Genomic DNA, 20,794 nt, shown 5'->3' with positions numbered 1-20,794 from the left:
GCCTTTAATTTAAAAAAAATGAGAAACAATGAAATAGCAAGATATAGTATATATAAAAAAATGCATGTATTGAATAAGCTACTAACAAATGAAATAGTGTAATAACCAAATAGGAAAAGTTTAAAAAAGTTCTTCTAATTATTCTTTCATTGATCATTTAATCTTATTTAAATTATTCTTTTCATGAGTATCGGTGAAAATAAAAAGAGTGATTATATGATTGACACTCCTCTTTCAGTTTCTACATTCACTTTTCAGCTTACAAATTATTATTTTATTAAAAAAAAGATATTTTTTTGAACAGTGTATCGAATTATATTTACCAAAATAAAAAGAGATTATATGTAGGAAATTACGTGATTTGTATTGATGGTATGAAATTTTACAGAGCCGTTCATTTATGTATCATGAGATTCATCTTAAAACATGAATCAGTAGGTAGCCTAATACTATGGAATTGTGGCATGGAATAGCAAACAGTGAGTTTGTAATCACTATGATCACAAGCTTATACTTAGAAAGGACTTATCTTGCTAGCCAACTTTAATAAAATCTCAGGAACAAACCGTTTTCTTCGGGGTGCAAAGACGTCCTTTGTAAGAGTATCACTATCATTGGAATGTATAATGGCAACAGCATGATCGAATAGGTAATCATTACCTCCTCGGAGTGGATCCTGCACAGCATGGTTCAGAATTAGAAGTTCCACAGGAAAAACAAAAGGCAGCACATACTGGAACTCTCATGCAAGATCCTAGTTCAGAAGTGATCAGAGGAAAAAAGAAAGAAAACACAAAATTACAACAAAACCAACTTTTCTCTTTATTTCATTACCATAATGGTACAAAGATCTAGGTATATTAGAAGTTTAATCCAAACATCCCATTTCTACGTATTCTAACAAAAAGACTACTAATTTTCAACCAGAGAGATTCTTATTCTAAAAAAAGAAAAAAAATAGGCCACTGTATTCTGCGTATTGATGTTGCATTCAATAAATTTATATGTTATCTTTCAAAAATATGTATTTCCAAACATTCTGAAATATATAATCCAAACGTATTTGAGATACACATTTTAAAATGCATTTCTAAATGTTAGAAATACATTCTAAATGATTCCAAATAAACACAAAATTTCAGAATCCAGTCATCATCCAAGAAAAAGAATAAGGTTGTTTTATAAATCTGAATCCAAAGTACTTTTGACGTTTCATCACCTCATGCAGTTCAACTACAAACACTGGATTCCTACACAACTACCAACTTCAACGAATCAGAGCTTCACCAAATCTAAATCTAACCAGGGCAAATAACAATTCTAGAACACTTCGGGTTCGAATTGAACCAAACAAAATTAATTGGGACATCACCATTCTTCGTTCATTCAATAGCGTTCTTGAAACACTACAATTGCAATTGTCACGGTTTTCTATCTTTCCACAGAACGGAAGTCTGGAACATTTTACTATAAAAGAGGCAAGGGCTTGAATAGTGGAAGTGAGTTGGGATGTGGGTGGGTATATAGAAAAGCGGGTTAAGTATGGTTTTTAAAAAACAATTAAATTTAGAATAAGAGAAAAAAAGAGACAATGAAAGAAAAACAAATGATGTAATATAAAATATAGAAAAAAATGGATGGAAATGTAAATGTAAAATATTTTCGTTCCAGTGACTCTCCATTTAAACTAATCATTCTCTTTCCAGTACGACATACATGGTGCAGTGGAGAGGACGTACTTTTCACTACGAACATGTTTTGGAACACGTTTGCATAACAGGTCCAAAGTCATTCCCTTCAGCTCTAATTGATATGTCATTGTTCAAAAGACATTGTATTATTAGAAAGTTGTTTTATGAAATCATCAAATGATCCAACGGGTGGCAAATGATTCATCCACTGTCTTTATGCATGGTCTTGTTCTAGTGATAAAAAACACACTTCCAAATTGGCCAATCTAAAAGCCAAAAATAAAAAGGACTCGCTAATTTAAAAGTGACAAAATTAATTTACATTACGTAATCTAAAAGTAAAAAATATTAATCTTAGATTCTATATTTTGAAAGGTATGTCCAAATTTTACAATATATATTTTAAGATTTTGCAATTTGAAAAAATATTTTAGAATACAAAATTCAAAATGTTAAATAATATTAATAAAAATAATTTTAAGTTAATAAATTTGAAATACAAAACTCAACCAGATTATATAATTTAAAAACTTTCAGAAACAATGAGTCCTTAATAATTTCAGACGGACGAAACTGTATTGACATTTCGAACACCTTATGAAGGTGCAGGAAGAAATGAAGGAGGTGCATGAAAAAAGAGCCCTGATATCAAGGCTGGAAAAGTTGGATTGGTGTGCATTGTGAGCGAGGGAAAAGGTTTGGGTTTACGAATTGGGTCGTATCTGGCGGTGGGTTAGGTGCTGTTGAAATGGTATAAGCAGAATGTTAGAAAAGGTTCCCACGTGCATTGATGAATAGATGCCTGTTGGAGGTGTTAATGTTGGGAGGTTGTTGAGTTCAAGGAGAACATGTGGTACGAGTGGCATTGGTTAAAGGGTTCGGTGTTACCTGAGGGGATAATGTTGGCACAATTAAGGGTGGTGTGGGTTGATTAGAAGAGGACAAAGTGGGTGTGGCAAAGGAAGCAATACCTCGTGTTCTCTTAATTAAAGTGGTTTGGGAAAGTGGAGAGGAAATGAGTGTGGTGTTGGGGAAGAGAGTGAGGTTCAGGTTTAGTGGGTTGGTTGGTTTGAGAGGTTAGTTCAGGTGGCTGATGTATGTATGAAGGTAGGGGAAGAGAATGCGTGATAGGATCGAAGAAGAGAGATGTAAAAGATTGGGGTGGATTCGTGAGGAAGGAGGCAGAGCTAGCTCGTAGGCAACTTTGTCGATCCGGTGGGTCACCACGAAAGGTCCATAAAATTTTCTGGCAAGCTTGTTGGAGGGACGTGGAGAAACAGAGCCTTGGTGATATGACTGCAGAGACGGATGGCGTTGTCCCCAGGGTGAAACACATGATGGTGGCATGTTTTGGAGGTCACAATGGTCATTCGTTGACGAGTGGAGTTCAAGTTTTGTCGTAGTTGTTAGAGCATTTCGGTTCGTTCTTGGAGGGAGGTGGCCAAGGACGGGACCGTAATGGTATCGTTGACATAGTCTGATATGGACGAAGGAGAGCGGTCATAGAAAGCTTGGAACAGGGTGATGTTGATGACAAAATGGTAAGAAGAGTTATACCCAAACTTGGCCAGATGAAGGAACTTTAACATGTGTGAAAGGTTGTCTTGCAAAACAACTTAGGTAAACCTCTAAACTTCTGTTAATCACCTGTGATGTGATTGGTCGTTCGTTTGGAGATGGTATGCGAATACTAAATTTGAGTAGGTAAAGCGAAAGAGCGCCTTCCAAAAATTACTAAGGAATAGCAAATCACATTATGATACGATTGACTTCAGAATAACATGCAACTTGGAAATCACAACAGAAAAGTAATGATCTAAATGCGAGGTGTCTATCAAATATTTACGCTCTGTTACTCTTCAAAGTTGTCCAGTTCCAACTTTGATTGCACTCACTCACAATTCTCAAAATTTGAAGAGGAGGAAACTGAAACGTGAAAATTCTTATTAACTGCCAAAATTCTGTACAAAAGCTCTATATATAATTCTAGCTTCCAACAGAAATAACTATTTTCTTAAGCCAGAATTAGAATTACTTATTTTCTAAGCAACTAATAACAGAATTAAACCTATTTTTTAATTTTGTTCACTAACTGTTACTACAAATTCCCCCCTTCAAAGGAGGACATGTCCCCAAGTCCTTTATACTGCTCTCCACTAAAAATCTAGATATTGGATTTGCAACTCCTGTAATTCCTCCCATGTTGCATCCACGGGGTTGATTTGTTCCCATTGCACTAATACTCAGTAATGATTTTGTTGTTCTTCTTTTTCACTCTTCTATCCAATATGGCCTTAGGTCTGATCACTATGTCTCCTTCAATGAATCTGGGTAATTGTTCTGAAACGGCATGGCTGCCATGATGCTTTTTTAATAGTGACACAGAATACATTGTGAATTCTGTGGTCTTCAGGAAGGTGCAATCTGTATGCTACTGTCCCAATTTTTTCAATAATCTTGTAGGGACCATAACACCTCCCTGATAGCTTATGGAAGGGATGTGTTTGCCAAAGAATGTTGCTTCTATGGTTGAATCTTCAAGCAAAAAATCACCACAGTTAAATTCTCTGTCTCCCCACTTCCTTTCTGCATAGATCCTCATTCTGCTTCACATAGATTTTCCTGCAGCAGTCTTCCAATCTGCTCTGTAGTCCGCACCGTGTAATCAACTACCTCAATTAAAGTTTCTCCACTGTAGGGACATATCCATATAAATCCTCAAAAGGTGTCATTTGGGTTGTATGAAACTTTGTATTATACCATAGTTCTGTCATAGCTAAGTGATCTGTCCACCATTTGGGCATACTCCCTATATCACATCACAAGTAAGCCTCTACAAACTTGTCGAGGTTCTCAGTCTGGTTATTAGTTTATGGATGGAAAGTTGTGGATCTTAACAACTTAACATCATGTGACTGCATCAACTCTTTCAGTGAAGGTAAGGATAATATCTCGGGATTGGGTCAATCGGGTAACAGACAATAAATTTAATGGGAAATTAAGGATATAAAGAACATAATGAACAATAAGGGATGAGAGGGGTTGGATAGTATCAACGGCGCATGCCAACAAGATAGTGTTACTTATGTATTAGTGTGTTTACTTATGTATTAGTGTGTTGTACATTGTTGGATATCCCATATCATAGTATAGAAGTAAGTGTAAACCTCACCGTCTATTTCTTAATACACACCATTTGATAAAGTCTTGAAGATGAATCAGTCAATAATGTAGGAGAAACAGGTGACTTAACAATAGATGTCATAAAGATGGGTGTGGATGATGGAGTTTTCCATGCAGCTTCTAAGACCTATTAATTATATGTCCAATGCGGTAACAATGTTTGCATTTTGGACAATTTGGGCAAGCTGTACAAACCCAAGGTCATAAAGAACGTGTTGTGATTCTCAAGTTCTTTCTTCACATTTGCAGGTGGAAGGAGCCCATTAAAATCATGTAAGACAGAATGAAACTGCCCAAAATGTAGTGGAGATGTTGTGGGTCACTAGTATAAAGAGGTCTTTGCACAGACCATAAGGATCTTGCATGTGTCAATGGTATAAAAGACGTGAGCCCACTCAAAGTTGGTGAACACATCTCAAAGCTAGTGCGCATTTTAAGCTGAGACGATAAATAGGTTTGAGTTAAGAGTGAATAGTGGATTTGAGAACAGTACAGAGTTAAACATCAATCTTTATCCATTGTTCTCGATTTTCTGTAGGAATGGATTTAACAGTTGTAAAGAGATGGGATTTGTAGTCTAAACCACTTAACCATGACTTGATTTTAAATGCCCAAGCGAAATTCTTAGACTTGTCCATCTTTTCAATACTAACCATGTGGTTAGAAAAGATGGGAGAATATGTTTTATTGGTTTACATCGAAGACATTTTTTTTGAAGTTGTAAGAAAAACATAATAAAAAAACTAAGGAGAGGGGGAAAGGGATAGTTGAAGAAAATGGTGGTTGCTAGAATGTCGCCAAAAACCTCTTCGAAGGTGGTCTTAGAACAGTGAAAGCAAACCGTGTGTTTACCGAGTCAGTGGGTATACCAAGTCAACACAGTTTTGGAAAATGGTTTAGATATCATGTTATACTCTATGGAAGAGAGAAACATGAATTGAATATGTGTGTTTCTAAGAAAACACAAATACATTATTTATATGGAGAAGAATGAGTAAATACAATAAATACAGGAGATTTGATATCATGATAAAGATATGATACGAAAATAAATAAAAATATTCTTAATGATACATATATAATTAGTTATTGTTGAATTCATAGATCAAATCTTTATTTTATTATCATAAGAGAACTCAACTAATTTGCAAACACATACGTAGCTCTATAGTGTTTTTATCTTCAGAGAATTGATTGGTTTGATTGAATTATAAGAGATAAAGGGTATGAATAGTGTATTACTTTTTTTCGTAAGAAAAAGGATGAATAGTGTATGACTTACTTTGTTCAGAATTAGAAACAATTACCCCCTTAGCAGTTCATTAATTTTTTTTTATTCTAATATAAAAAAAACCTACACTAAGGAGAAGAAAGAAAATAACATGTTTTACGCAATACAATAAAAACAAAAGGGACATAAACTAATCAACACATGTTTCTAATGTCTCTCCAAGGGCTAAGCACCAAAAATGATTTATCAACCAGCCCTCATTTTAATTTTATGAGCTCTGACAAAATAGTTAATTGTGCCGTGAAGCCAAAACTAGAAGAGATCATCAGCAAAGGAGAAGTTGGGAGTTCATGTTTAAGCGTTAAGAAACTGAATCTGCCTCTATGAGAGGTTGAAAGGGAATCGATTAAAGTTTACCAGACAAAACTTTTATACCGCTACGTATATGGCATATGATTTCCTTTTTCAGCTCTATTGCTTACAGAGATAGTCAAAATGATAAATTAAAAACTGTTGCATAATATAAAGTTTTTTATATTTTATCAAGTGTCCAAAAATTTGAAATCGCTTCACGTTTAACTTACTTGTAGAAACAAATCTGTATGAGTCTTCCCCTCACACAAAATCAACTCAGCTCTTGCCCCTGCCTTCTGAAGAGCATCAGCAAACCGTTCACTGCAAAAATCACTTATTAATATCTAAAAGTGTAACACACGCAACCGCCTTTTTGACAAATATTTGTAAGTCTAGCAAAGAAAATTACAACAGTGGATTTTTCATTTATTAGAGTAAACAATACTTTTACCATGTCATCTTTATCTTTAATAATACATACGGATAACACAAGTACTGTAGAAAAGAAAGAACAACCCACAAAGTCATAGATGTTATTTAACTTCATGATAACCAGAGATCATCCAACTCTTCCTATGCTGTACTTAGTACATGCCCAGATTTAAAGAGAGTTGAGTTAGGTAGATGACAGTCAACATAACCCTTTCAATCTTTACGGTATAACAGTGATCAGGTCGTATTTATAATTGAAACCTTCAGAAGTTTCCTTCAACAGAATAAAATAAATATAATAACCAATTTTGTTTATGAACATAATATAATAACCAGTGAATTTCAATTCGAGAGTCTAACCTGGCTACTGATGGTATGGAATAATCTGCAGTTCCATGTACCAGATATACAGGTGGGAAGTGAGGAATGACACTTTTGAGATATGGTTCTTGAATTTTAATTTCAGGTGAAAATACCTTCAAAGACTCTTCCCCTTCCATTATGCTGAAATGGTAATCAGTTATAACACGGGAAAAACATAGCCTTAGTTTTAACGAAACTCAGTTTTTCAGGACATACCTTAAAAAGATCCGACGATACAACCCACGTTTGTGGAAGTGATCCACTAAATCCAATAAGTTGTATCTGCATGTGTTGAAACGGTTAATAGGCTATCCTTAACCAGTCTAAACCAATTTATCGGGGTGCATAATTCAGACGCAGTCATAAATGATCTTTTCACACAAAAATAACCAGAAATCTTATTCACTATTTTCACATAACTAAAATGAAAATATACCATCGAAACATGGAAGGGATCAAACATTACACCAAGAAAACCACAAATTTCACGTCACCATAAGGAAAAAAATAATTTATACAAGTAACATACTAATTCAATATTTCAATAGTATAATTGATCATTTGAATTAACAAACTCAATCTTGATGTCTTTAGATACCATTTTTTCGCAAATAAAATGAAAATCAATCTCAATATGCTTGATCCTTTCATAAAAGAAGGGATTAGAGCTAATATGAAGAGCAACCTGATTGTTACATATAAGTGTCATTTGAGTGACCTTTGCAAATTGTGTCTTTTTAAATAGTTGTTTCAAGCCAAATAAGTTCACAAGTAGTTGAAGCCATAATTCTATGTTATGCTTCTGCACTAGATTTCGCCACAACATTTATGTTTGGTTCTTCTTCTGCTGAGGCTCTATTGAGGTTTGGTGGGACCTGATAGTGTCTGTTGTGTCCTTAGTCATCTGCTTGTCAAGGTGGTTTGTATCGGGGTGTGTCACTGCTCTAATTGGCGCGCAACTGACAACATTGTGTGCATCTTGGTGACATGGCAGCGGTGGTGGTGTCGCGATCGGAAATGGTGACAGTGGCAAATGGCGGTGACAACAGCGGTAGCAGAGGAAAACAGGCGGAAAAAAATGCATGTGAAAAGGGGTAGCGGGAATTCGGAAAGAGACATGATTTCCAAAATGGTATGGATTCAGACTATTAGGCTCTAGATACCATGAAGAGAGAAATGGTATAGATTTATGTGATATAATCCTGTTGTTTTTCAATTACCAGAACTGAAGAACATATGTAAATAGTAAGAATTACATAGGGGTGTTCTTATCTTTTCTGGTCTGACCACTCATCCAATGCATGCAACATTTTCATCGTGCAACATGTCTGCTCTTCTTAGCCCTTTGTTGCCTAATATTCAGCACCATGAAGCAACAGTGATCATGTGAAAGAGAAGTTAAGTTTTCCATTTAGCTTAAGGCGCATCTTTGTACAACAAATAACTTCAAACGTAAAGGACAAAAAAATTCTACGAAGGAACTGCATCGATGTTTTCTAGACAATCTAGAATGAACATGGTTACACTTATATATTATTGAAACTCACCATTTCCACAAAATTCAAGACATATATGAAACTCTAACCAGTGTCTTACCCTCCAGATAAACCAAAATAAGCTTTGATCTGGGAAATGCTCCAAGAAACATTCTCTCCTTTTTCTGATTCTCTGGCTGCTTGCTCCAGTAAAGCGCAAGAGGAAATATGAGCACCGGCAGATTGTCCCATCAGATAAACCCTGCTATATAGTTATTTACAAAAAAAATGAATAGATCAATCTCATAGTTGAATTTCTAAATATATGATGAAAAGGAATCTTGTATCTTAGTAGCACGCCACCTGTTAGGGTCACCTCCGTAGTTAGCTATGTTGTTGATGATAAAGGAAATTCCCTGAGAAGTATCATTTACCATGTCACTGATAGTCCCTTGAGGAAAATTTCTACACTCACAAATAAACACAAATTTATTAAATGCTAAACATAGCATTTTATTTGGAAACTAGATGTAATAAAATATGTTGTCTGTACCCTTTAGTATATAACTAAGTTATAACATTTCATAAAAGAAATCTCGTAATTTGGAACAACTTTAAGATTAAGATTTCAATTACAGAAATGTTAATACTAAATGTGATGTACTATATTTCTAGCTTAGAAACAAATTCTGAATTAAAATATGCACGATTGGAAACTGTTATGTTCGGGAGATAGTGTGATGCAAGCATCCTGGTAGTTATTTATGATTGTGAATTTCCCGGACTAAATGTCCTAGAAATAGACATAAAAAGAACCCAATTCGTCCATCAAAATACCTCAAACATAGAGCAAGTCAGACCAAATGTAAATTGAAGACTCAATCTTGCACTGCTTGAACTGAGACCAGGTACCTGTAATCTAAGCATGCCACTATAATGCCTCTTTCTGCCAACTGTAGTCCTAAAAGGGAACCCCATGCTTTATACCTAAAACAAAACCCAACTGCAATTATTTCAAGTTTTGAAAGATAAAAGATTGATGAATAGGTCTATATACACACATAAACTAAAATTCTAGCCATGCCATGGTGCAGGAGACCAGCAATATTTTGGCATCACAAAGTGTGACACGAACCAAATCCTTCAAGTCAGAAATTTTTTAAATTCATTTTTGAATATCTGCTATACTCTTTAATTGAACCAACAATTCATCATAAGCACTTGTAGTATTTTGTTGTCCACCCTCTTAGAGAAAGGATAAAACCATAATAAAAGGATGTAATATTTTATTATTTATGTAACACGTAAAGCAGAATACAGAGGAGGGAGCATTTATAGTAGCTAGTACCCTTGAAAGCAAAAGGACCAAAAAGCCAAAAAAGAATCACTAAAAAGGGACAGGAAATAAGAAACTAAAATATTGTGCTAGTGTAATGGAAAGATACGGAGAGAGAAAATAATATCTTTTATATTTTTTACTCTTAATAGCCCCCCTCAAACTCAAGGTGCAATTGCATGAGAAATATCCATCAGATTGAGTTTGTCTTTGAGCAAAGTAAATCTGATTGGAGAAAGAAGCTTCATCAGAAAATCTGCCCAATGATCTAACTAGAATATGATAAATCTGAAGTTGTTTGGTGAGAACTTTATCAAGAACAAGGAGGACATCAACATTCATATGCTTAGCGTGACTGTGAAAAACATGGTTGTGATCATTACCGCTGTACTTTGATTGTCACAGAGTAAGATAGGAGTAGAAAAGGGAACATGCAGTTTCTTGTAGCAAAGCTTGAATCCAAGTTAATTCAGCTATGGTTTGAGCAATGCTGCCATATTCAGCCTCCATGCTAGAACTGGCTACAACTTGTTGTGTACAGGATCACCAAGAGATTAAAGTAGATGTTGCAGAAGCAGTGGTGGATCTACGGTCATCAATGTTAGAGGCCCAATCAGCATCACACGGTGCAGTGACAGAAAGAGGTCTTCCTACTGCAGCAGATTTCATGAGAAGAACATGAGAGACAGTTCCTTTTAAGATGCCGTAGAATTGTCTTAACTTCCACCTAGTGAGTATCAATAGGAGTTTCCATGAATTGGCACACTTTGTTGACTACAAAGCTAATTTCAGCTTGAGTAGGAGGAGCATACTATAAGGCACAAATTACAGATCCATAAAGTGTAGGATCTGAAAATAAATCACCACATGTTTTAGACAATTTGTAGGAAGAAGCCAAATGAGAAGAATAAGAGTGAGCTTCAACAACATTGGTTTTGTGAAGCAGATCATGAATGTACTTGCTTTGATTCATGAGAAGAGATTTATTGCGTAAATGTTTGATTTCAATGCCCAAGAAATAGTCCAAGTGGCCAAGCTATTTGAGAGAGAAAGCATCCCACATACAGAATTAAGGTGAGGTGTAGATAAACATCCACATACACTAGAATAAAAATAGTGAGATTGATGCCTCTAGATAAACAAAGAAGGATCGCATTTACTTGTTGCAAACCCAAACTGAAGAAAGGTAGATTTGAGTTAATCAAACCACTGCCTGGGTGCCTGTCAGAGACCATAAATAACCTTGTTCACCTTGTAGACAAGAGACTTGTCTGGATTTTCAAAACCTTGGGACTGCAGCATTTAAATTGTCTCTTCCAAAAGACCATTAAGGAAAGCAATATTGACATCCAGCTGAAATAATTCCCAGTTAGAGGTAAGCGCAATTGTAGTAATAAGACGAATAGTGATGGTTTTAACAACAAGAGTAAATGTGTCATGAAAATCAAAACCAAGAGCTTTGATGAAAACCCTTAGCCTCAAGACGTATCTTATACTTATTGATTGACCCATCTGCATTTTCTTTTATGTGAAAAGCCCTTTACAGCAGACTGACTTTCTATTACAAGACAGGGGAACTAAATCCCTGGTTTGATTCTTCATAAGTGCAAATATTCATGATGCATGGCATATAACCAATTTGGATCAGCTAGACCTAGTTTAACTCCTGTTGTTCACTGTGAGCTAGAAACAATGAGGGATGAAGACATGGATTATGTAGTCCAAACTTGGACTTGGTTTGCATGGGATGAACATTAACAAGTCAAGAAGGAGAGGAGGAGGATGCTCATCAAGATCACTAACATAAGAAAAAAAAGGCTGTTGTGAAGGTGCAACAGGAGGAACAAGAGATGATAAATTTGAAGTATAATGAAAATAGTCAGATTAAGAACTATTCTTGAAGGACTTTGCTGAGAAATATCACATTAGGGAAACTGTTGTTCAATGAAAATGACAGCTTGTGACCTGAAATTAAGTTTGTGAGTATTATAAGATTTCTTTAAAGAAAGAAAACAAGCACACACACCCAAAAGTTTTTAAGAAGTTATAATCAGGGATTGTTAGAGAAAAAATACAACATCCTCTAAATGTTTTGATTGTGTGCTTAAACACAACAAGTTGAGAGCTTGAAAGACATAAAGCAATTGCTTCTGAAAAACACTGATTAGATCACAAATGCATATGTTTCACATGATAGACAATAGAGAACTATGCCACGTTCAACTTTGTCTGATAAGTTAATTGAAGATCAATTAGATGATAAGTACAAACCAAGACTACAAGTTAACAAATGAAGAGTATTACCAAACTTGAGTTTGAAGAAACAGAGAATGTCTTCTAAGTTTGTCCCAAGATCTGAATCAAACAACAATATTAAAAAACCTCTTAGGATATGAGCTAAAGGTGCAATTACCACCAACTCCTTTGACATAGCTATTTTCAAATTTGGCTCAGTTGTCTATCCTGTATGGTGTACACTTTTAACCATTGTTTAGAGTAAAAGGATCTGTTATCGAGGAAGTACTGTCAGCTATTAGATAGTTTGCATGAAAAAAAAAGAGAAAATAATGCTACATATTATGAATTTAATGCTTCTCAACATAAGCACTCATCAGACGATAACAAAAGAAGAAAGAAGACAATGAAGAGAGTTCAAAGCTACTCAATGACAAAAAAAGGGAATGCAACGACTACTTTTTTCAAGCCCATAAGAAGGCATGCTTCAAAGAGAAGAACAAGGAAGTTAGTCATAATTTTGCAAGTGCTGAAACTCTGCCAAAATATTATGCACCCTAAAAGTTTTGTAAAGAAAACTATTGTGTTCATTTTCAGCATACTAGTGAGAGAGTCTAACCTTGTACACATCAAAAGATGCTACCCTTTCTAATGAGCTAACCTTGTGATTTGTTAATGACCCAAACCTTGTGTTTGTAAAACATAGGAGTGAACACAATCTGTTAGCACTCCGACATGGCCATAGCGGCCGCCATGCAAAATCCTATTTGCCACCGCCTTGTTGAGGCGGTGGTCAGGAAAACCACCACCAAAATTCGCCATAGCGACGCCATGGCCGATAAGTGATAACACTGGTCATCATTGAAGAGCAATCATGGCTATGAATAAACGAACATAAGTCATCTTTGCCATTGGAGAAATGTAAGTCTAAACCAAAAATTTGGGAATCACCCCTAGCCACAAAGCGAGCTTTGAGACGATCAATAGTACCATCAGAACCAACTTTGATAGCAAAAGTCCACCTGCAACCAACAACAAATTTCCTAGAAGGTAAAGGAACAAGTTCCATTATTCTGAAGTGTATTCATTTCATCAAGCATGGCCTGACGCCAACCAGGATGGGCTAAGGCATCACCTACAGATTTTGGAATGGATATAGAAGAAATAGATGAAAGGCAGGTATAAAAAGGTTAGATAGTCTATGGTAACTCAAAGCAGTATAATGTGGAGAGGTATTACAGGTAGAACGTATACCTTACACATGGCAATGGGAAGATCAAGTTCAATTGTCGGAGCCGAAGGGGTGGAGGTGTTGGTACTAGAAGAGAGTCATCTGATGGACGATGGACAGTCTGACGACAACTATACACCCGACAAGTAGGTGGAGGTGGTGAATCTTTTGGTGCATTATGCAGAACAAGATGATTACAAACAACAAGAATATTAGATGAAGACACATAAGGAGAAAGAGAAGATTTAAAGTAAAGGGAAGAGTCACTAAAGGTGACATCTGCAAAATATGAGGTTCCCCGTTGGTTGAAAATTGATGCTCAATTATGTATTGTTATCAAATCTACATGTAATATAATTGGTTGCACCTGAATCTAGAACCCAAGGACCAAAGGAAGTAGAGTGAGTGAGGCCAACAAAAGATCAACATTTGATCACGAACCGAAGGCGTTAAATCAGTGGTGTGTTTACCTACCACACGCAGAAGAGTAGAACAAGTGGAAGTAAAATTGGGCATGATAGGAGATCACAAAATTTGATCACGGACATGAGAATAATCATCAGGAAGGCCATGTAAGCCCAATGACATGAAGAACATGGATCTTTGCTCTAGTTCTTGAGAAGGAGTGGAGGAAGGAGGCAATAACTCATTAAAATCATGAAGAAGAGCATGAAGTTTACCCAGTTATTCCGCCATTATACCATCAAAACGTTTGGGAGCAACAACTGTGAGAAGATTTTGACACACACCATAAAGACGTTGAGTATCATGGGTGTATAATAATTTTTCATGTTCCCAAATTTCTAAACATGTCTCATAGGTACGAAAAATTTGTTTTAAAGATGAGTGAATGGTAGATTTGATAACAATGAATAATTAAACATCAATTTTCAACCAACGGGAAACCTCATTTTCAGCAACACTGGGACGAGTAAGATGATCAACGTAACCTTGACTCTTAAGCCAAAATTTAATATCTAAGGCCCAAGTGACATAATTGGTTCCATCCAATTTGTCAAGAGAGAGATAAATATTGATATAATTAGTATAAATAGACAATTTAGGCATAGTGGCAGTGTAAGAATCCATAGATGACAAGGACAAATCTAGTCACCAGCCAATTGGTGGTAGCAGCGACGACGACGGCTCTAACGAGACTCTAACGGCAGCTCCGACCTCAAGGAGGCGGTGGGGGCGGCGGTTGGAAAATACTAGTGAACCGTGGGTTCACCAAAAAAATTGAAACCTAACCCGATGCTTTTGATACCATATTAAAATAAAAGAAAAGAAGAACTTGCTTTTAGTAATAGAAATGAGGGGTGGTGGTAAATCTCCAAGGATGTTATCAACATTCTCTTCAAGCGGAATAGGGTTACCTACACCCGCAAGTTCATTACAATGGTTTTGATGTGAAAATCTCGCATCTTCTTGCCATCGAGAGATACGTAGTATCAAGATGAAGTAGTTCAGCACATGTTTTTGTCTAAAGATGAAAATACTCATGAATCATGTAAACCTAGTAGGATTGTGTTGAACTAATAACGCAAAAGAGAATCGACTTCAATAATGTTGTATTGAAGCCGTGCAAAAAGCTTTTGATCCTAAACTTCCCAAACTTCATATGGGGGATTCACACGATCAACATCATGATCTTGATAAGAGAGATATTATGGAGGAATCGTAGACTAGCAACGAATAAGTGAAGTAAATGTGATTTAATAACAGGTTCAACTCGTGGACGCCAATGAAGATAGTTGGAGTCATCAAGGTTTTCAGCAAGGGAAATGGGAAAGGAATAAGGTGCAGAAGCAGCGGGATTAGCAGTAGCCATGACCAAAAGGAAATAACCAAGGTTAAAAACAATTAAAGGTTGCCGTGAGGATGGAATGCTCAAGATACCATCTTAAAGAAAAGTTAAAATCCTAATGAAGGATGTAATGTTTTATTATTTCTCGAACAGGTAAAGCATAATACAAAGGGAGCCTTTATAGTAGCTACCCTTGAAAGCAAAAAGAGCAAAACGCCAAAACAGAATCACTAAAAGGGACAGCTGGAAATAGCAAACTAAAGGGGGATATTGTGCTAGTGTAAAGGAATAATACAAAGAGAGAAAAGAACATATTTTATATTCTTTACTCCAATATATCATAATACCCCCATACATCCAAGATTTGTTGTGTTTTCAAAGCAACATCTACAACAGGCAGTTATTTGTAGTTCAGACTTCAGCCATAGACAAAACTACTTGTAACTTGAAAAGGAATTACCGTTGCATGTACTGAATAAGAATCAACACTATACATACAGAGTAAATTAAAACATGAAAGCAAAGCCATGTAGACATTTCAAACTTCTCACCCAATAATCCATGCTCCCCCTGTTACAAATATCAAAACTGGCTTAGGTTCACCAATATCGGCTGGTAGATACAGATCAAACCTGAAAAACCACAATTTACATGACTATCAGGCACGAATACATGAAATGACCAACATCACAAGATAGATTACCAGTGTTTTAATTTACCTGTTTCTGGGCTGATCTCCATAAACAAGGCTTCGCCTTACCTTGGTTGAGGAGAAATATTCATATGCAACTGCAAGAAGTCAACAGTAAGAGAGAGAGAACAATCAAAAGATCCATTTTCAATTAATATTGTTGGATACATAATTTGTGTGAAATTTTCCACACCTCCCCAAGTGGAAGGAGAAACAGCAACATGTAATGTAGAAGAGCCAAGTGTCAGGAATGGCCATCAGATTGTCATTGAGCATTAAGTAAACAGAATGCATAAGAAAATATATGATGATCTATTCATGATTGGAAGCTTCCAAAGTAAATTCAGACCTTAACATTTTCATTATTGGTGATAAGAAAAGAGAAAATCACAACTATATTAAGCAAACCTTGTAAAAAACCGGGCATAAGTAGCACGGCATAACATCCAAGGGCAAGTAATTGTGAAATCCAAAGGTAACCAATCCTGAACAATGTATCAACAAAAAATCAGGCATGCCACAAGGCACAAAGCACAATAGTGGGTGAGAACAGATTATTTTCGGTTCTTTAAAAAGACTTAATAAAAATAAGTAATTATTCCTTTAAAACAAAGTGAACAAAGCACTTAAAGTACATTTAGACTGAACTTATATTTAGATTATGTACGTTCTTAGTTGTATGGCTTTTAATATTATTATCACATGACATTTTAGAAGCAGGTTGAGAACTCTGTAACTATGCATGAACTTCTATACTGGAATAATAAGCACTAATAACGCATTTTCAGAAACCGAGTTATTTTTCCATCATTTTTTATAAGTAAAAGCTAAAGCTTATGAAAATAATGTCTTAGAAACAGCTTAAGCACTAACAGATTTTATGATTATTTTTTACTAAATTATGATAAACTCCAAAATTTCATTTGGGCATAAGCACGAAGTGTCCACGCAAGTTTGAAAACAATTAAATTGATAGACATAAATATTTTTTTCAAAACTTTTTTTAATAAATTCTGATCAAAATCTTTTTATCTGATAATAAACTGGTTCCGTTAGCTTATATATTTAGAAAATACTCTTTACTACACCTCGAGAGATTTTTGAAAAACAAAAAAACAACGAATGTTCTCCAACAGATAATCGCAACTATTCATGCAAGCATTTACTATAACAGTGACTGCAAACTACTTGCTGAAATAACTCTATAAAAGGGAAACAAGCTCTTCAAACAACAACGTAGGTCGTATCAGAACACAACGCTACCAAATCAAGCATCTCGAGAATAGCCACGTCATTTGTCACAAACACAAGTGATCAATATAGACAATTATATAAAATCACAACCATTTATTCTTAATTATTTGTTAGGCATCACATGTTGTGTCTTTCGAGGGAGAATCAAGAGAGATTCAGCACCAATGAGGCATAAGCAAACTCATATAAGAGATTATGACATCACTTCTAACTCAAAACCTTAAGACAATGAGTTTATGGATCTAGTTGCTAAATTTTCTCATTTCTATTCAACGTGGAACTCAAACTAACACTTGGATACTTAACAATCACTCAACTTTCTCATTTCTATTCAATGTGAAACTCAAATTAACACTTGGATACCTAACAATCACCCCTTTAAGTCAGAGTTCCTTCTACACATTCCCCCTCAAGCAGAAGCATCTTTAACCATTTGGTGACCCGTTCATGTATTTCGTTTATCATAATGAGACACGCTTGACTAAAACCCTTATTACAAAGACTTTTGATACAAGGAATCCACAACCTAAGATTTTTTACCCACATACTCATTTGAGCCAGTCATCGAGATGAACCATTAGCTTTGATACCACTAATAGATTCCTTCAAGAGGGATTCACCAAGAGATTCAACACCAAGAAGTCATGACCAACCCATATAAGAGATTACAACACCAACGAGTCATGACCAACCCATATAAAAAATCACAACACCACTTCTAATCCAAAATTTTAAGACAATGAGTTTGAGTCTTCTTCCTTATATATTGCTCAACTTTATCATTTTTATTGAATGTGAAACTCAAACTCATACCTGAATTCCTAACATCTCATCTATTCATTCTTAATTATTTGAGGTAAATCATAGTAACAGAAGTAACAATATTATTAATTACTTCTAAGAAAAAATTAGCAACTCCAAACTAAATATGAATCTATGTACACAATTGAGTTCATTTAGAATTAGAATATGTTTACACAAACTTGTTTATAAACACATCTAGAAAAGAAAAATACAAAAAATAATTATTAAGAATTTCTGGAAAAAAAACAAGTTACTATATAATATTTTGTATAAAATTCAAAATATTAATTATATTTTTTAATACTTGTGTGGAAGCTTTAATTTTATAATAAGAAGTAATTTCTTCAAAAGTCGCATATAAATAATTTTTAACTGATCCACGATATTTTACATTAAGAATAATGCATGTAAATATAACTCTTAATAATTTCATGAACTAATTCAAACATGTTTGTTGTTTGCAAGGAACGACAATATTTAATTGCGTGAAACAAACAGTAGCTGGAAGCGAAATTACAGTAAAAAAACGCAAAGTCATATTATATGCAAAATAATAATCAGAGATTGAAGGAAAAAACAAATAACTAAAGAGATTACTGAAATTTGACGCACTTACCCGAGGTAGCGAAGAAGCGTGAAGGCGAGGCGAGTAATCAAGTAGGTTTCTGCGGCGACGTGCTCAATGTTTCGGCGGAGAGATTCTTGCCGAGCGAGCGGAGGCCGGAGGCCGGTTTTTCCGTTAGCAAGGTGGTGCGTCGTGAGGTAGTTGGCGGAAACGGAGTCTGCAGTTATCGCCTGGGAGCCAACGTCATCCGGCGGAAGCGTGCGGCGGCGATTGGTGAGGGCGGCCATTGCCGGCGTAGGCTGAGGAATCGGAGAGTGTATCGGATCGGAAAAGAGTAAATTATTGCATTCGTTTTGTTTGTTATGAAGCGCCAATACTGATTTAGTTACATACGCAAATATAGTTATAGCGGGAGGCGGAGATGATGTATACGGAAATGGATTCAAAGCAATTGGATTTGCACTTTGTTTTGTGATGGTTTGATTAAAATCCTACGAACCAGATTTTATGTACTCTCCTCTTCCATGCTGTCGTGAAACTTCAGAAAACATTATTCTATTTTAAGACTTTAATATATTATTTTCAAACTAGTTTGTTTTATATTTTAGTTTTCAAAATCTTTTAATTTTATAACTTAAACTTTTACAAAATGAGAAAATTTAAATTTATGTAAAATATTTTCTTACATTCATTTCTTTGATATTTGAATTTTTTTATTTTATTTTAAAATAAATAAATAATCTAATTATACATTTTATAATTGTTGGCATTACTAACCAAACCACTAAGGAAAGCACTAACGAAACCACTAACGAAAAGCCAATACTAATACTAACGAAACCACTAAAAATTTTCACTTAACATTTTGTTAATGAACGTAAAGTAATAGGAGAAATCAAAACCAATTACCCTAGAACTTATAATATTAGATTAGGAATGAAATAAAATTATGAGTTTCTTATAATATTATGAATAAAATCAGTGATTTTTTAATATTAGAAAAAAATAAAGAAAATATTTTATACATCAAAATTAATGTTTAAAATTTTATACGGATTAAATAAAGAAATATTTAAGTATTACATTGATATCTAATTATATAATTGATTATAATATAAATTATTGAAATTAATTTGGCCTAAAATGATTATTGGCTATAAAAAGACAAAAAAATATATGTAACTAAAAAGTATTTATGAAATCCAAAAATGATTTTGCATAGCAGTCATAAATTTATTAAAACCACATATTTAGAAAAGATACTAAAATTAAACTTTTGTTTTAAATATTCGTCTTCACTAACTATTTTATAAATAGTTTATTTTTCTTAAAAGCATATAAATTTTATATAAATGTTTTTTTTTTAAATATTTGTTAGCTAAGTGGATTTTATTGTACTGCTCACTGTTTCGCATTTTTTCTGTATTTATTATATGTCATTTTTGCATTTACAAATTATTGATGTAGTTTTGGGTGTTAAATTGGTTGAAGATTGTAATTTATATAATGATGTTTTTAAAATAATATATTAGTCCTAAAAAGAGTACTTAATAATGTTTTATAAAAAAATTTAGAAAACACATATAGATGGTCATCCAAAAATTTGTAATATTTTTAAAAATAATAATAGGATTTTAGATGTTTTGATAGTTTAATATGCTTTACGACCGTACAAATTTCTATTGAGAATATATGAGCATTTTATTTGCTTTTGTTATAAACTTAAATCATTCTGAAAAAACAATAGACCATTTAATAAATTCCAATCATAAAATAAAAGAATAAAGACCAGTCCTTAAAGTTGATTTTTAACATGGATTAGACACTCAGATTTTAATTAGACGGTTAAATTTAGAAAGTCAATTTTAAACTATACAATTAAACATAGTAGAAGGTTAACAAAATGTTAGAAGGTTAACCAAACACAGAGTGTTAATTAAGTTTTAAAATGTTTCAAGTGAACTTCAAATATATTATGTGATTACATATTGAAAACATGATCTGAAACATAGTGAGCAAAGTTGATATGTTTTAATGGAAGATATTTTGCAAAAACATAGTTGTTTTTAATTAAATATTCAAATTTTTGTTTGAAAAGGATTTTGAAAATCAGAGCACACATGTGTCTTATTCATTTAAAAG

At 34.3% G+C, this 20,794-nt stretch overlaps 1 protein-coding gene across 14 annotated transcripts; it reads right to left on the bottom strand.

Annotated features, from left to right (window-relative positions):
• Positions 1–346: 346 nt before the first annotated feature.
• ICME-LIKE2 (alpha/beta-Hydrolases superfamily protein) lies at positions 347–19,192 on the bottom strand. Of its 14 annotated transcripts, none has more exons than XR_016520363.1 (11): positions 18,704–19,192; positions 16,438–16,514; positions 16,058–16,127; positions 15,890–15,970; positions 9,642–9,716; positions 9,093–9,194; positions 8,851–8,991; positions 7,471–8,606; positions 7,252–7,395; positions 6,690–6,780; positions 347–676 (listed from the first exon to the last, which is right to left on the bottom strand). XR_016520363.1 is itself a non-coding variant. In XM_068646251.2 (11 exons), the coding sequence occupies exons 1-11, from the start codon at positions 18,937–18,939 to the stop codon at positions 515–517; spliced, it is 1,245 nt and encodes a 414-aa protein (XP_068502352.2). In that variant the 5' UTR covers positions 18,940–19,176; the 3' UTR covers positions 347–514. The 14 variants fall into 14 exon arrangements, 12 of the variants coding, with proteins under 12 accessions (XP_068502352.2, XP_090157292.1, XP_090157290.1 ...); XR_016520362.1 differs by having other exon boundaries at positions 8,851–8,994; positions 18,704–19,127; XM_068646251.2 differs by having other exon boundaries at positions 7,471–7,536; positions 18,704–19,176.
• Between the last annotated feature and the right edge of the window lie 1,602 nt (positions 19,193–20,794).

This window comes from Phaseolus vulgaris, chromosome 4 (assembly GCF_051622355.1).
Source record: "Phaseolus vulgaris cultivar YP4 chromosome 4, ASM5162235v1, whole genome shotgun sequence".
Lineage (NCBI taxonomy): Eukaryota > Viridiplantae > Streptophyta > Magnoliopsida > Fabales > Fabaceae > Phaseolus > Phaseolus vulgaris.
The sequence above is the reverse complement of the archived record's forward strand: the minus strand, read 5'-3'. Positions and strand labels throughout refer to the sequence as shown.

Coding starts and splice junctions, on each gene's coding strand:
- ICME-LIKE2 (XM_068646250.2), bottom strand. CDS start 18,939: ATGGCCGCCCTCACCAATCGCCGCCGCACGCTTCCGCCGGATGACGTT. Junction 16,515..18,703: donor ACGCTTCTTCGCTACCTCGG/GTAAGTGCGTCA, acceptor TACATTGTTCAG/GATTGGTTACCTTTGGATTT. Junction 8,995..9,092: donor TACGGAGGTGACCCTAACAG/GTGGCGTGCTAC, acceptor ATAACTATATAG/CAGGGTTTATCTGATGGGAC.